Source organism: Diospyros lotus, chromosome 8, assembly GCF_014633365.1.
Source record: "Diospyros lotus cultivar Yz01 chromosome 8, ASM1463336v1, whole genome shotgun sequence".
NCBI classification, from domain to species: Eukaryota; Viridiplantae; Streptophyta; class Magnoliopsida; order Ericales; family Ebenaceae; genus Diospyros; species Diospyros lotus.
This window is the reverse complement of record NC_068345.1, coordinates 30,311,774-30,329,513: the sequence shown is the minus strand read 5'-3', so window position 1 is coordinate 30,329,513 and position 17,740 is coordinate 30,311,774. Positions and strand designations below refer to the sequence as shown.

At 36.5% G+C, this 17,740-nt stretch overlaps 1 protein-coding gene across 3 annotated transcripts in view; it reads right to left on the bottom strand.

Annotated features, from left to right (window-relative positions):
- Positions 1–16,988, bottom strand: part of LOC127808868 (kinesin-like protein KIN-4C) — a 54,633-nt gene extending 37,645 nt beyond the window's left edge. The window contains exons 1-7 of one of the 3 annotated variants that reach the window (XM_052347554.1): positions 16,771–16,988; positions 15,961–16,021; positions 9,018–9,139; positions 8,718–8,859; positions 8,444–8,590; positions 8,050–8,202; positions 7,693–7,946 (exon numbers count right to left, since the gene is read on the bottom strand). In XM_052347554.1, the coding sequence (XP_052203514.1) occupies positions 7,693–7,946; positions 8,050–8,202; positions 8,444–8,590; positions 8,718–8,846 (683 nt within the window). In that variant the 5' untranslated portion in view covers positions 8,847–8,859; positions 9,018–9,139; positions 15,961–16,021; positions 16,771–16,988. The remainder of the gene's footprint in view (positions 1–7,692; positions 7,947–8,049; positions 8,203–8,443; positions 8,591–8,717; positions 8,860–9,017; positions 9,140–15,960; positions 16,022–16,770) is intronic. The other 2 variants (XM_052347553.1, XM_052347556.1) reach the window with 2 other exon arrangements.
- Positions 16,989–17,740: the final 752 nt, after the last annotated feature.

The following is a 17,740-nucleotide window of genomic DNA, read 5'->3' as shown; positions in this document are numbered from 1 at the left end:
GGACAGATCAGCGACCAAGCAATTCTCAGAATATATCAAGTCGCAGGTGGCGATTCAGGGAGCTAAGCTAAAGGCAACTCACAAGCTATCGATTTCACAAATTCAACTATGACAGAGGCAGTGAAGGGTTATGGGTTCGGCATACCAATACTTGAACCTTCAGAGTCCATGGGGGTATTTAGTTTTCTGCATACAAAATCAAGGATTAGGTCCATAACCAAAGTAAATCACTTTCCCCTACAGAGGCTCAAATCCGAGGACACTCACATATCCCACTGCTTGCCTATATTAGGAACTCATTTCCTAAGCAAGCCCAAATCACAAAACATGCCTATACCAAGGAAGCATTTCTTTTCTAGTTCAGACCTACCCCGTCCCAAGTATGCATCCACAATCACCACACCCTCCTCTTAGAAACCTCAAATTTTCCTCAACCCAACAACACCTTCTACACATTGCAACCCCGTTTTACCAATAACCAGGCTCTGATACCACTATTGTAGCACCCCGACCCCAGTACCGAGTGCCACTATAACCCGAGCTTACGCCATGGCCTATCCTAAAGGTCAGCTATGCCTTACCAACAGTAAGAAGTAAAATAATTAGGGCACCCTAAGTGGGGTCCAAGCTTTGCCGCCTTCACCTGAAGAGAACCCGAGTCCAATAATACATTAGCAACGGAGAGCCACTCGAGTCTCATAACTGTTCAGGCCTTAGGATTAAAACTAATTAGCTGTAATTTAAAATTAATTCCCAACCATCACATGCAAACTTCCCTTATCTTAAGCCTCAGTTGTCCCCATCACATTTAATATAAAACAGTTAAATTGCATTAACCACAAGCACACTTGACCTAAACTCTTTCATGGTTTGACACTGTCGTCAACTGGCGGGTCATCAACAAGCACTGCTTTTCCTTTACTAAACCCCAAGCCATCTATGTGGTTAATGGGGAAAAGGAGGTGAGTCCTGGGACTCAGTAAAGGCAATATGTAATGTAGAAAATTTGAGCTCATGCCAAACATAGAAGAAAATGTGAAGTAAATCAAGGATGCAAGCTTATCCACTGCACCCTAAAGGGTTTTGGTGGCCCCAAGTGGTTTCTTCTAGGATCCCATCTCGAGAGTCACACAATCAAAAATCCACAGCATCATGTCCAGGCATTCCCCCTGTCCTCATATGTAAGTCATGACGGAACAATTTACACACAAAACATATTAAACCCTTACCGAAATTAATTAACTGCCTGCTCCATTAGACCGTGGTGATGCAATTGCATCCCAAAATTCCCTTAACAAATAAATTAAAAAATTATAAGGCTACAAAATTAGTTAAACGCAATCATTATCACATGTTTTCCTTATTTTTTTGTATTTTATTTACTTATTGTCGTTCTCTGAAATTGCTATTTCCTTTACTGTCGTCTGCCCGAAATTTCCACAACGTTTCCTTAATTTTTCATTGTTTTTACACCTTATCTGCTCCTATTTATAGGCAATCGGAGGGGTAAATTGGGTAGTTGAATTGGACTTTGAAAGTGGTGAAATTTGGCCTAAAAATATGCAAAATTGAAGCAGCTTGGCGACCAAGGCAGGAGAGGTTCCCAGCGTGCACCACGTGGCACCACCCAACGATTGCGCATGGCTACCACGTGCCCCCCCCCCCCTTAAACGACATCGTTTGACGCCTTACTTAACTGGACAAATTCCAGCCATTTTCCCTTGCACGCGCGGGTCTTGATCCTGCGTCCCAAGCCTGCTACCCTCGCGTGCATGCCACTAGCACTAGCTACTTCCCTCAACCATATATGTGCACATTTTAATTTTAAAGGGATCCTACCCCCATTTTTGGAAATCACATTTAAACCCCTAAATTCCTAAAACTTTCAATTACTCCCCCAATTCCAAAAATACCTTAACACCACTAATCCTCAATAAATCATAAATAAATTATCGTAAATACATAAATTAATTACCATTAACTTTTCCCAAAATCAAGGATGTTACAAGTTTCGACTATGATTATAGCTAATTTTCGTAGCTGCAACAAAGCGGACCAAATTATCAACAAAAGGTCTCTCTAGATCTCGACGACTCCTATTCAGGTTGCTAAATCAAGTACTGGACAACTATCCTTGGAAGTAGATTGGCAACGAATTGTTTGAGCTAAGTGACATGAGGAGATGGCCAAAGGACTTCATGAAAGTATACAGTCATGGGAGAAAACATTCAAGGAAATATGGGTTGAAGAACGCAATCAAATCGTTATCCTCAGCCACAAGCTGGATGACCTACTTATTCTAATGTCTAAGACATTCCAAATCTGACTACCAATGGATCTTCCTCAAAAACCTATTGAACCAATTATAGTGGAAGTTGAAATGCTACCGAATGCCTCTAGTTTGGAGCAAGTTGATGAATTTCCCACAATGGATCAAGAAATCCAAGATGTAAAAGATACTCCAATTAAGATCTCTACTGAAGATGAGGAAGTAAAAGATGCTATGAAGATGAGAAAGGATACGACAAAACCAACCTTGGAGTTTGAAGATTTTAAATCTGTTTTCTTGAAGGCATAGACAATCAATCACTAGAACTGGAAGAAGTTGTTGAATTAGCTACATTAGATCAAATAACTCCGACTAAAAAATCAAAAAATTGTGAGGAAATGCGTGCCTTAATCAAAGTGAATGACCAACGGAGTACAATTCAAGGTTGGTTAGAGATTGACGATGGATGCTCGCATTTAGAAGAAATTGATCACATTGAAACCTTCCAACAATATATTCGTGATTTGGAGCAAAGGAGGATGCGGAAGGAAAAATCGAAATGAGATGAAAGGAAGATGGTTAAAGAGTTTTTTTGTTGACAAGAACGAGACTCTTGTTGTTTTGCTTGTTCATGTTTCAATTGGAGAGCAACAACGTCGAATTAGGTTTTAGCTTGCAAAGAAGTTGGAATTCCTCTCCACTATTGGAGATGATATGGTTGAAGGTATACCATGTCAATTGGAATTAATTTCGAAAGTCATAGGGAATGGGTAGATGGCTAGACTTGGTGTTGCAACAAATCAAAGCATTGTTGCTTTTGGAGAAAAAGAAAAGGAAAGTAAGAGAAAAGAACAAGAAAAGGCAAAGAATAAACTAGATCATGAAAACGGGAATTCGATAAATAAATAACAACTCGGTTGTAATAAGTTTCTTGGGGACAAGAAACCTCTCAAAGAGGGGGGATTGTCCCAACCCCAGGGGCATATCAGTAATAATAGATTACATGTATTTTTTCCTTTGTTGTACTTTAGGTTGTAGTATTGTACCTTCAATTTGTTACTAATGAAAAGGATATAACAACCTATAAATAAGCTAAAGTAGGAGAGCATAGGCATTGATGAATGAAATGTGAATTCTATTTCTCTCTCATTTCTTCTAAATTCTCCCTCCATTCTTCTGAATTCTCGTTCCTTCTTCCGATTTCTCCCTCCCTTTCTATTCCTTCACTTTTGATTTCCTCCAAATTCCATTCTCAACCCTAGGTAAACCCTAGGAGTGTGACAATTCAAAAGCTATAAATTTCTCAAACAAGATTTTATCAAACTCAAATAAGCTAGGAAGAAAGTAAAGATTAAACATTTTTAAATTTTAAAAGCTTAACAAATAAAAATAACACCATCAAAAGTAGGAAAGAAAGATTGATAAAATACAAAGAAGGGGATATTAAGAAACAAAGAGTGATAAAATATAAACAAAGGGGATATTAAGAAAAAAAGACTAATAAGTACAAAGAAGGGGATATTAAGAAACTTAAACTTGGACTCAAATAAATGAAGCATAAATTTCCAATTGTTATTTTATCAAATTATTACTTAAAAAATAGAGTAAATTACAAAAAAGAGTGAACTTTTATGGTTTTTATAATTTTGAATGAACTTTTAGTTTTTGCAATTCACTAACTAAACTTGTAAGTCATTACAATCATAGAATGTTACTAGCAACTGTTAGCCTTTACCATTAAATAATGGCTTGGTTGGAAGACAAAGAAAAACGTGAAATGAACAATGATGCAACTTTTAATTGCCACATAATTTCTGCAACATAATTTGATTTTTGAAAAAAAAAATTTGAGAAAACAAAAACAACTAAAGGCAAGCCACATCAATGTACACGTCACATTTTTCTCTATCTAGCTCACCCACCAAGTCATCATTTAAAGGTAAAAGATAACAATTTCTAATGGCGTTCCATGATTATAACAAACTTATTGTCAAGACCCTAGGTTTCGAATCTAGGGCTTCTAGTTGATAGTCATGGAAGAAGAAAGGGTGATGTAGCCCATGCCGAATTAGCTCACGTTTAGGTTAAGAGAGAGAGAGAGAAAGAGAGAGAGATGAGAGAAATTAAGGAGAAAACAAAGAGAAAAACAAAGGAAAACAGAGAATGGATAAAGAGAAAATGAGAGAACTTGAAATCAATTCAATCATAATCTCTCAAAACAAGGTGGTACAGCCTTATATATGGCTATCTTCAGCAGTTAATTTGTTACATTTGTAACTGATTCTACTAACTTATAACAGTTGCAATGGTTTGTTACCAACTACTGTAACTATAATAATTGCAGTTAAAACAATTTCAATTGCTTTCTGCTATCTCATAAGTCATATCTATAGCTACTCCTTATACAATTTTTCAGTTACAACAAAAATAACTAATTGTTATTCCCTTGAGAACTAATATGCTACAACCACTACTCTCTTGTAAGTATACACCCAAGGTCTTGACACTTATAACTTCAGTGAGTGAATTGCAAAACTAAAAGTTCCGTCCAAATTATAACAAACATAAATTTTAGTTTTTTCTTTTTGTAATTGTTAGCTTTCATTGTGTTGCACTTAGTTATGTGTTTTCCTTAGTTGTACCTAGTTAAGTGTTTACTTAGTTGTACCATGTATAACTAAGTATATATATACCTAGTTATGAATAAAATTGTCAAGACCTCGGGTTCATTGGCTTACAGGAGAGCTGATTGTAGCAGATTAATTGAGTGGTTAGCAGCTATTATGTCAGTTGATTAGTTGCAGGACAGTCGTACATTTTTAGTTACAATATGTAACTGAAAAATGAATATAGAATGGCTATATAAAGCTGCTCAAGACTATTAAAGTAGTTGAGAAATAAGAAATCTGAAATTTGTTTCTCTCTCTTCAATTCTCTCTCTATTCTCTCTATTAAATTTGCTCAAGACTGATTGTAGCAGATTAATTGAGCAGTTAACAGTTGTTATTTCTGTTATTAGCTGCTATTGTTTCAGTTAATTAGTGGCAGGACAATCGTACATTTTCAGTTACAACATGTAACTGAAAGTTGAATATAGAATAGCTATATAAAGCAAATCAAGACTATTGAAGTAGTTGAGAAATAAGAAATCTGAAATTCTTCTCTTTTCAATTCTCTCTCTCTCTCTCTCTATTCTCTCTGTTTCTCCCTAATTTCTCTCTATTTTCTCCCTCTTCTTTATCTTTCCCTCTCTCGTTCTACATTCTATTCTTCATCAAACCCTAGGTCAGGACTGGTTCTTGAAAAAAAATATGGACACTTTTCTTTTCCTCAAAACATGGTATGAGAGTTGTAACATTACACAACAACCCTAACCCTAATCCAAAACAACCACTGTCGTTGCCACCAATCGCCTTCACTACCTTCATCGCTATCACACGAGATCTCCAAATTTGGCAATTTCAAATCTAGTGACATCTTAGGCAACACTTCAGATCCAATGACACTTCAGGACCAACAAAAACAATTCACAACACTTCAATTCGTAACCTCTCCAAATTCAACAACCACCTTCGCAACACCTCCTCTAAACCTAGCTGCTTGGTGTTAGTTTGGGTTTGTTACTGTTGTTTCTTCTACTTTAATTCACAATTCAGTTTGTGAGATATGGCATCGTCCAATCCTAGTGTGTCAAATCCTAGAACGGTGAGTTCATCATACTTGTGATTGTGCCTTCATTTTCTGGTATCCCTGCCATTACATCGTCCAACAATAGGTTAAGAAGCCATTAGACGATCCTTCACAATATAGAAGATAAGTTGGAAAGCTTAATTACTTCACCATTACATGACAAAACATCTCTTTTGTTGTTAATATGTTGAGTTAATCTTGGACACCCCATATGATAGCCACTAGCATGCTTTAGTGCGTAGCTTGAAGTACATTAACAGTGCTCCTAGTAGAGGATTGTTGTTTGAGAACAAAGAACACAAATAGATTATTTGATATGAGGATGTAGATCTGGTTGATTATCTTATAGATAAGCATTCTACCTAAGGCTATTGTATCTTGGTTTGAGGTAATGTAGAGTCTTGAAATAGTAAGAGGCAATATGTTGTGGCTAGACCTAGCATAGAACCAAAGTATCAAGTTACGGCTTTAGCCACATGTGAGTTGGCTTGGCTCAAGCAACCTCTTAAAGAGTTGAAATTTGGAGATTTAGGGACAATGCAACTTATTTGTGATAATCAAGCAGCCCTTCATATTGCTTTTAATCTGATTTTTCATAAGCAGACTAAACACAGAGATAGACTGTCACTTTATGAGACAAAAGTTAATTTCAAGAGAGACTAGTACCTTGTTAGCTCTAACGACTAGTCGGTTGATCTTCTTACAAAGATATTACAAGGTCCACAGCTTGACTACAATTGTAACAAGCTAGACACGATGATGTATAAGCATCTGCTTGAGAGGCAATGTTCGCTTTATTGTGTTGTACATAGTTATGTGTTTACCTTAGATGTACCTTGTAGAATTATATATATACACACACACACTTAGTTATGAATAAAATATGCACACTTTTCTTTCCATCAAAACAGTAATTTACCCTAAAAAATATCAAAATAATCTAGACATCACTCCATGTTTTACTGGTTCTATACAAGCATGCAAATATTGCATGCTAGAAGTTCATCCAAGTGGGAAAAGCAAGTAAACAGGCTTTTAAACTTTCAAAAAGTGTGGCATTTGCATCATGTTACAACAATCTTAAGTGCTTGTGCATCACAAATTATTTCCAATTCTAAGTTACACGTACCTACATGCTGTATAGGTTTAGTCATTAGTAGATTTCAAAAGTAACCAAAAGTAAAGCAGTTGGTCCGATTTATCAATTAAAAAATGCAAAAGCAGGGGCAGGGACCGAGGGAACTAAGCTAAATATGCATAGCCAAAATAAAAATAAGTACTTCAACAAACCCTATAAATTCGCAAACAAGAAAAAATGGATATACAAACAACCTAAAGGTAAAAATAATTGTTATGACATATCAGCCCATTGTCACCTCTCTCTCCCTGCCCCCAAAAATAGGAAAATAAAAGAAAAGACAAAAAAATAAGTCTGGTCACTTACTAATGAACCAGTGGAAAGATGAGATAGAGAAGAATAACCCATCAACGAATAGTTTTTCGAAATATGCAAATGCAACACATTACTGTAGAGAGAGAGAGAGAGAGAGAGAGAGAAAAGTGCTCCCTATGCCAGACAAAAACATGACAAAAATCTGGAACGCAACAGAAATAGCCCCAGATTATGGTTAATGAAATCACAAAAACAGGGTTACACTCAAAACTTATCAAGCAAAAAGGGGCTATATTCACATAACACCAAGTCTGGTATGATAATAGCACAAAATGCACACCTTGATTGACTATTCATATTTGTACTCCCAGTGGCACGAGATGAAGAACCACATAGTAGAAATGAAGCCATCTCTTCTTTTGTCTTAACCTCTGCCTCAGTCACACCAGCAAGAGTTATTCCCCCACTTGGTGTTTCTCTAATTTGAATAGCAGCTCTCCCAGGTCCAGCAAGCTTTGCTATAGATGCCCCTTCTCCTCTAGAAAAAGCATGTGGACTTGGATCAAGTAAGTCAAACACTTCCTCCTTGAATATCTGCAATGTTGCAATTTCATGAAGTAGTAGCCCAACAGCTCTAGGCCAAGGAAGAAACACTATGGAATGGCAAAGGCCCAGAAAGTATAGAAGGTAAAAATACCTCAATAAAAGATACTCTAACAAGATATTCACTGGAGTCCCTAGTTTTCTCTATCCTGGAGAATATGGTTTCCACCACCTTAGGAATGACTGCACCATTGTGTTCTTCTCCATTGCAATTTGTTCCCATTGTGTATGTTTTTCCTGACCCAGTCTTGCATTACAAATAACAATACAAGTTGTTAGCAGGCTTGCAGTGTATTTAAGAAATCAAACTTACAATAGAGAAGTGGTAAAAACCAAAGAATGACAACTGTTTGTTAGCTCAAAACTGCAAATTTGACTTTCTCCAAGCAAATTATGGTAGTATAAATTCTTTGATTTAATTGAATAATGTGAACAAAGAGGTGTTTTGTAATAGAACCACCAGAACAAGATTGCGTGTAGATATAAACCTGACCATATGCCAGCACAGTGCCATTATAACCATGAAAAAGGGCATCAACAATGGGGGCAACGCATTCATCAAAAATCCGAGAAGAGGGGTATCCCAAATTGCCAAAGACATAGTCAAATGTAAATGCATGAGACCCAATTTGAACCTGTTTATACACAATCAGAACACAATATATTAAATAAAAATGTAAATTAAACCCTTGCTTCTTCAGAACATGAAAATGACTATTTGATAGTTATGTCACTGAGGCTAAAAATATTGCAAAACCACACCTGTGGTTCACCAGGCACAACGGTAATGCAGTCAGTGCACCCAACTAGAAGTTCTGCAGTCACTAAAGGTCTGATATTAACTGCAACTCTCACACACTGCGATGAGTCTTTGCTGTCCAAATTATCCATCTTCTGGCAGTTCCTAAAAAACATGAAAAATAATGTAATTGATGGAAAATTTTAATATATTAGCACCAAGGGTTTCAATACATTATATTAATTGGAGAGCAGGATCAAAAATTTCAATATCATCACTATGAATCTGAAAAATATGTACACATATGCATGTTGTGTGAATACCTGAAGGGCTATTGACAACAAAAATGAGCTGGGAATCATGAATTTGAGTGAAATGAAATTTATATCAAAGAAAAGGGGATCTTGTTGTAGAGATGCACAAAGAACAGCCTACGTAACAAGACCTGAGAGAAAGCAAGAATGAGGAGAGAGCTGTTTGTTTTGAAATTGTAAGAGAGGAAGAGCAGAAAACCAAAACAATATAAGATGATGGTATTAAATTGAATCCATGCCAAGGCAACAAAGCCTGAAATTCAAACAATGACGGTTTTCACATGTCATGAATGTTTTATTAGATATCACATTTCACTTCCATTAAACCAAGGTTTGTTGAGCTTTACCTTTCAGAAAATCTCAAGATTAATGACTATGACATTTTATCTATCGATTGAAACACATAATTAACGATAGTTGACAATTAACTTTATGAAATAGTATTTAAGCATTTCAATGATAACTCAAAATCTTTTCTGACGATGGTTGTGCTATTAATTTTTTCGCACTTGTTGAACATCAAAGCATAGATTTTTGAGTATTGGATATAGAAAAAACAAGACGAATTAAAATTTCATGAATTATTCAACAATTTCATTATGATGTACAAGTTATACATTATTTAGCACTGTTTAACGTGGATAGCCAAATAAATTTCAACTTCTTTTTGTCTCAACAATATATCCATATATTTTCATACATCACAAATAAAAATAACAAAAGGGATTGCTTGAGTTATTTTGGAGGTTTTTGACAATCACCAACTTCGCCAATTCTTCTTCTTTCATCTTAGCTAGAATGCTCCCAATTCCTCCTCCTCGATCCTCCTCATCCTTGTCATCAGCTTCTCAATCTAATTTCTCAACAATGGCAAGGGCCTTCAGCTTTATTCCTATAAAACTCAATTCTAGCAATTACATATTCTGGAAGGCTCAAATACTGGCCACAATCCGAGCCTTTGATCTTGTTCCATTTCTCAATAAAACGTATCCTCCAGCAAAGTGTTTGTCCAATCCAAAAGGAGGAGAAGCTGCAGTCAATCCTAAATATTTGAGTTGGATCCGGTCTAATCAACTCTTACTGGGATGGCTCTTCTGATAGAGTTGTAACCTGGGAGCCAATCATAAGAGTTGTGAGTTGATTGCGTCTCTTATAAATCTTGGACATATTTTGATTAATAAAAGTATTTTTTTTTCTTTTTAATGCTTAGCAATACATTTATCTTTATGTTTTCCGATTTAGATGAAGCCCAAAAAGTGCAGCAATGTCATTCAGGTTATGATGAGATCATACAAATGAGACCGAATGACTGACGTTTCATTCTTAAACTATTTTTGGTCATAGGACTATAGAGTGGAGCCTCTATAATACCGTCAAGACCGATACACACTATGCATGCTCGTAAGAAGGGTAGTTGATCTCATTGATTACTTGTGTGGTGACACTAATGCAAGTGTGTAGGTGCTCATTGGTGAATGAGTTCACTGAACAACCTAACCCAAGAACACCCAAATGGTAACTCTTACTAAATGTCAATTGGGAGTTCTCTGTGGCGACAGGTGCTAGTAACCTCTCTTCCGAGATTTCACGGTTATCTTGTATGAGGAGCGTCATGCTTTGATGCCACTTTACCGGGTCCAGTAAGATGGGTCTCTAATGGGGTGGTTATTGGGTATGATCCAAATCATACGAAGGTAGGTGAGTACGCAAGATAGAATCTATCGACCTTAGTAAGAATCTTAAAAGGTATATACCCTATGTGAATGATGAAGTCACTACTCAAGACATCGTTGGCCAAAGCGGATAGTTGACAATTAATAAGAGTTATTAATTCAACTATAGGAGTTGTGGACTTAGCATTCATACACATAGTGTTGGTTATTAGAGGTTTGACATTTCACCATACTTCTAGACCATACCGAGGCATTATGATAGAGGGATCGAATAGCACTGGAACACGTCGCAAAAAGATTCATCTGAAGCGTCGTTTGTATTTCATTATGAAATGGGGGCAATGATATGTTGCTAGACGTCAATCTTGGTGTAAGCGCAAGATGGTAACTTTGTCATGTGGTGACATAAATTAAAAATCATAATCAAAGAGTTTGATTAGGAGTAGGATTCTATAAATTATCCTTTGCCAGCTTCATAGTGAACCTATAAGGTCACACACAAACAAATAGAAGTTTTGTGGTAAATTCAGTGGAACCAAAAGTGTTTTGGGCTCGGATGAATTCGTGGGTTTTGGGGGCAAGCTAACACTCGCGGAAAAATCCACAGGATGTCAAAAGCTGAGCAAAAACAAGAAACGGTGTGAAAAGTGACAACAGGCCGCATTTGGCATGGCCTGGGGCCTGCTTGTACTCAGCCCAGCACATCTAGAACATGCTGGGACTTTGTGTTTTACCCTAGTATGACTAGGGTTTACCCTCCCCGCCTATAAAATGCCTCTTATAGCCTTTGCCTCTTACAAAAAGAATTACTTTTGAGAAAAATAAAAGGAAAAATACTCGATTTTTATGAAAAATTGGATTAGATCTTGAGTTCTTGTTGCAAGAAAATCGAAGAGGCGTGGTCGCTGACATTCATAAAGCTTTTCTTTGGTGTGGATCACTTATAAAGGGTGGGTGACACCTCACGACATGAAGATCCAAACTTTTCTCTCGTCGAAATTTTCAGATCCATCTTGGTTTGTTGATTCTAGGGTAACCAATCACATTACTTCAAACCTAAACAACTTATCCTTACATACTCCTTATAATGGTGGAGATAAAGTGGCCATAGGAAATGGTAATAAACTGCCTATTACTCATATCGATATTGGTTATTTACACACACAACTTAAACCTACTTCAATTCTTTCATTACCCAATGTTCTTCATGTTCCAAGTATGAGGAAAAATTTACTTAGCGTTTCACAAGTTACTCGTGATCATAATGTTGTGGTTGAGTTTCATTTGAATGTTTCTTTGATTAAGGACAAGGTTTTCGAGCCAGTGCTACTTCAAGAACACCTTAAGGATGGGCTATATTGGCTAGTTCCAGCATCTTGTCTTGTTGTCAACAGCACCTTTGCCCGATCCCTAGAGCCTTCACCTGTTAATTCTACTTTTCCTTCTTTGAATACATGCAAAAGGCACAATTCATGTAGTAGACGGAACTCATTTTGTCATGAGCTGTCAAGTTTGGTAAATGTTACTCAAAACACTAATGTTTGCCAGCAGTGGCATGCTAGATTGGAACATCCATCATTGAATGTACTGAAATGTGTGTTGAATAAAATTGGTATCTCTTGTTTTCTTTTAGATTTATCTTTTTGTGATTCTTATAAAATTAGCAAATTGAGCCAACTTCCTTTTAATAGCTGTGAAATTACTGCTACGAAGCCTTTGGAATTGGTCTATTCAGACCTATGGGGACCTACTCCTGTTATGTCTATTGAAGGGTTTAGATACTACATAATCTTTGTGGATGCATGCACTAGGTACACTTGATTTTACCCCTTAAAACTCAAGTATAATGCCTTGTCAATCTTTACCATCTTTCACAAGTTTGCTGAACTTCAATATCAAACTAAACTTAGAGCCTTACAAACTGACTAGGGGGGGGAGAGAGTTTAAAGCCTTCTTGCCTTATCTTCATGATAATGGCATTCAGCCTCGATTTACTTGCTCACACATCCATCAACAAAATGGTGTAGCTGAGAGAAAGCATAAACATATAATTGATATAGGCCTAACCTTGTTAGCTCATGCCTAAATGCCTTCAAAATTTTGGGTAGAAACTTTTCAAACAACTATTCATATAACAAATTTGCTACCTGCTTCACCTATCAAGGCTAACACTCCATTTGAATTGATGTATCAAAAGTCACCTAATTATCTTTTGTTGCAACCTTTTGATTGTGCTTGTTTTCCCTATCTTCGTCCCTATAAAAAACACAAGTTTGATTTCTATTCTATCAAATGTATTTTTCTTGGGTATAGTCACACTCAAGCTAACTATAAGTGCTTACATCCATTAGGGAGAGTGTATGTGTCTAGACATGGGCAATTCAATCCTAGTGAATTTCCTTTTCTTGCCTTGTTTTCCACTTCATCTTCTTCTCCACCTAAATCAATGCCATCTTCATCAGCTTTAAATGGGTATTCCGCTACATTTCTTCAGCCTGTTTCTTCTTCTCTTACTCCTTCATTGTGTCCTCAAGTAGCATAGTCTCTGGCTCATGTTTTGTCTTGTCCTATCTCCACTAGTCTCATGACACTTCAGCTCAGTCCACAAACGCTTCATCTAAATTAGAACCACTGGTCACCCAACCACCAACACCTAAATCCTTTATACCAAAGTTCAAGACTATTCCAACCCCTTCAGTTCATCCTATGCTTACAAGATCAAAGTGGATACAACTTGTAGCCTCTTCTCCTCATGCCTTAGTGAGTTCTCTTGAACCTAGTTCAGTTCGTGAGGCTCTTTTAGACTCACAATGGGTTAAGGCCATGGAAGAAGAGTACACAGCCTTGCAAAGGAATGATACCTGGGACTTAGTTCCTTTTTCAAAGGATTTGAATTTGATTGGCTGCAAATGGGTTTTCAAGGTAAAATATAATGTTGATGGGTATATTCTTAAGTATAAGGCCAAGTTGGTTGCCAAGGGTTTTTTTCAAACTCCGGGGTGGATTATTCTAAACCTTTAGCCCGGTTGTCAAGGCTCCAACTATTAGAGTTCTATTCTCTCTAGCAGTCACTTTTGATTAAGACATACAACAAGTTGATGTTAATAACATTTTTCTCACTGGAGCCTTGACTGAGACTATTTTCATGGCTCAACCTGAAGAGTTTGTACATTCTCAGTCTCCTACTCATGTGTGTTGATTGAAGAAATCATTTTATGGAATCAAGCAAGCCCCTTGAGCTTGGTATACAAAGCTAGGAGTTGCATTACAGAGTTAGGGTTTTGTTAGTGCTATATCTTTTGCTTCTTTGTTTATCAAGAGGACAGTCGGTTATGTACTCTTTGTTTTGGTGTATGTTGATGATATACTCATTACTGGGTCGAATTCAATAGCCCTTAAGTCTTGCATTCATGATCTGGACAGACATTTTACTCTTAAGACCCTAGGTTCTGTGAATTACTTCCTAGGGTTTGAGGCCTATAGGGATGGTAGTGGAATTTACCTAACTCAGTCCAAGTATGTTGTTGACTTGTTGAAAAAGGCTATTATGCAAGATTGCAAGCCCTGTGATACTCCTATGGTTGCTGGGGTTTCATTGACTGATGAAAGGGACCCTTTTTCTAATCCTTTCTTGTATAGAACTCTTATTGGCTCATTGCAGTGCCTAACTTACACTCGCCCAGACATAGCTTTTGCAGTGAACAAATTGAGTCAATTTTTGTCTAACCCAAAATCTCGATATTAGTTAGCTTGTAAGAGGCAACTCTAGTACCTTAAAGGAACTATTGGCATGGGTTTGGTTTTCTCTCCCTCACCAGATGACTTGTCTTTAAAGGTCTATACAAATGTAGACCATGCTAGTTGTAAGGTCACTAAAAAATCTACTAGTGGTTTTTGTGTGTATCTTGGAAGAAACCTCATTGTATGGGGGTCCAAGAAACAATCTGTTGTTGCTAGATCTATTGGAGAGGCTAAGTATCGAGCAGTTGCCTAGGTGTGACAGAGTTAATGTGGTTGAAATGTTTGTTTTTGGAATTGGGGTATCCCTGTGTTACTACTCCAATACTGTGGAGTGATAATTTGGCCGCCAAGAGCATGGTTGAGAATCCAATCTTTCATTATGAAGCCAAGCATGTTGAGATTGATGTACATTTTGTTCGTGAGAAGGTGGAATGTGGTGAGGTAGAAGTCATATATGTTCCAACATCTAATCAGGTGGTTGATATCCTTACTAAAGGGCTGCCTAGAGACCGGTTTCTGTTTTTGTGTGGAAAGCTTGGTATAAGATTGTCACATGTGTGTGCTGGTTCTAAAGTTGCTGCAGCGCTACCCAAGATCGAGTGTGCATCATCTACGGAGTATGATTTGAGGGGGAGTGTGGAAGCATCTACTATTTTACAATAATAGATTTGTTGATGTTACGGTTTGTTTTTGATTGTGTAGTAGTTTGTTGATTAATTGTAAGTTGGATTGCTGTTTGTAATAGCTAAGTTTGGGTGTAAGGCGGTGCCTCTTTTGTTGTGCGATGAGCTGCATATATAAGCAGCTCACATCCTCTCTTTTGTAAGTTCAAGTCTCATTCTATCATTTCAGTAAATTTTGTGTTCGAGATTTATTCTCTCTCATGTTTTTGTTCTTCTTCTTGTGCCCTAGGGTTTCCATTACATAAAGATGCTTCCACAAGCAAAATACCGCAAAAAAATATAATCAAGAAAACAAATAAATATAACCACCCACCACCAAAAGAAAAAAAAAAAAGAATGTTATAGAACAAACATAGTAGCAGACACGGTGAATGCGAGGTACATACTACCAATAGCCACAAAATCCCCAATATCAAAAGCACACCCTAGACTTGTGCTAGGAAGAATACAAATAATGTAGTAGGAGCGAAGCACATCTTGTGCTTGCACAAGAAGCACATTGACTGCATCAGATGAAAAAGACGGCCAAGTCATGTCAAGCATTGGACTTAACTGATAGGCCGAATTGCGGATATATGATAAAATAAAAGTTTCCTGATACGTAAAACAGACTTCTAATTCCAGTGCAAAGGGCACAAGTTCAGGCAACCACTCTTATCATTTTGTATTTGCACCTCTATTCAACTACTATGATTGGAAAAAGAACACTCAAAACTTTATGCATTATATAAATTTACTGGGTACATACTGAATTAAAATTGCAAGTGATCCCAGTCATCAAACAAAATTTATATCCAAAACACATAAGGTCAACATTATAGGTAAATAAAACTCTATTGTGTGCATAAAAATTACCTTCAAATATGATACTTGCTTCAGCTGTTTACAACCGTGTCTGTAGCCTCTGGGTGTACAGCTGGGAACAAAAATCACAAAAGATAATGGAAAAAAAAGGGAAAAAAAATAAAAGAGAGAAACTCTGTAATCAGCTCTTAGTTTGAATCCCCATTATAGTTTTATTGAGTTCCTACACTTCACGCCTGAAAGAAATGAGTTTCCAATGAACAAGTACTTGGTTTGAGGTTATAAGGATGGTGCTGCCAAGGAGGAAAAACAAAGAAGAAAATAAACTTTTGGTTTCGTCTTGTACAGACTGATTAGCCTAGAAGTTGCTGTAAGCTCTCATATAAAGAAAAGCAAAAGAAACTTAGGACATATTATTAGAGAAAAACTAAATGGAAATAGATAGCAACTGAGAATGTCCGTACTGTAGGTATGGAAACATGATGGTTAAATAGATTGAAACACTTCCAAGCCATTCAGCAAACAAAGAAATAAGTAACTATCCAAAGGGAAATAACAAAAGAGGGGAAATTTCCGTACTATCTTCGTTGAAAAAAGAAAAAGAAATGCAACCCGCATGCAAGCAGCAATACACGGAACTATCCCAATTGACAAAGAATAAAAACATCTATTGAGCAGCTCCAATTTTGTAGCTCAAATTATTTAAACGGTTAATTGAGTCCCAAAATAAAAGAATCCAACAAGTATACAAAATTACATATTGATCTATAGATTATCGGATGAACGAGTTACAGAAGGTATTGGCAGATGCATTAAAGAAACCCGTGTAGGTTTTTCAAATGACCAGAAGGAAGAACAAACCCAGAATAGATCTTCAAATCACATCACGTGCTTGGAGACTCAAATGTATATGCATGTGAACCTCTTCGCCTATATGAATTTAGAGGAGAAATGTATATCATTTGCAGACATCGCTGATCTGGTGGTGGCGCTGTAAAGTGGGGAAAGTTTGGAAAGACGCAAAAGGAATGAAGAGAGAAAATGAGAGAGAAAGAGGAAGAGGAGGGTTTCTATTTTGGCAATTGAGGCGAGAAGATTCGTTTGATTTTCGGATGGCGCTGAAATTTTGAGTTCAAAGGCGCCAGCACGTCGATTGACGGCGTTAACGTTTCCTCCGCTCGGTTAGTTCTCCGTTAACTCCGTGTTGATCTCTGACTGGCCCATGGACTATTTCCCCAATGACCATCTGTAAATTTTATTTTCGTTGGTGAAAATTAATTACATTTTTTTTTATTTTTTCAGATAAATTATAATCAATATTTTATTGCAAAATATAAATTTCAATGATTAATATTATAATTTACCTTTTATTTGTCCTATACATTATAAATTACAAATTTTTACACCTTTAATGCACTAGATAATTAACCCAACCCACCTTAAATTAATATGATTAGGAAATATGCTTTAATTATTTTTTAGTTGAATTTAGTCTGAGTGCAACAAAATTGATATGCTGCCTGGATCGAGCAATAAGTATTTTGCACAATGCTGACGTAACATCAGTGGGTATCACTCTTCCTTAACTAGGATCCACACCCTCAATCATCACATCAACGTCAGACAATAATTATATTATCCAATGCAGGTAATATATTAGACATTTTTAATATAAACTCTCTTATTTATTGATTTAAAAAATATATATTTTTATTCTACCTAGTACCTATAAAAAATCCATCCAATTTTCTTTTTCTTATGAATAATTTATTTCTAGAATCATAATTTGTAATTGTCTCAAAATTAATGGTTCAATATAGATTTAGATTTA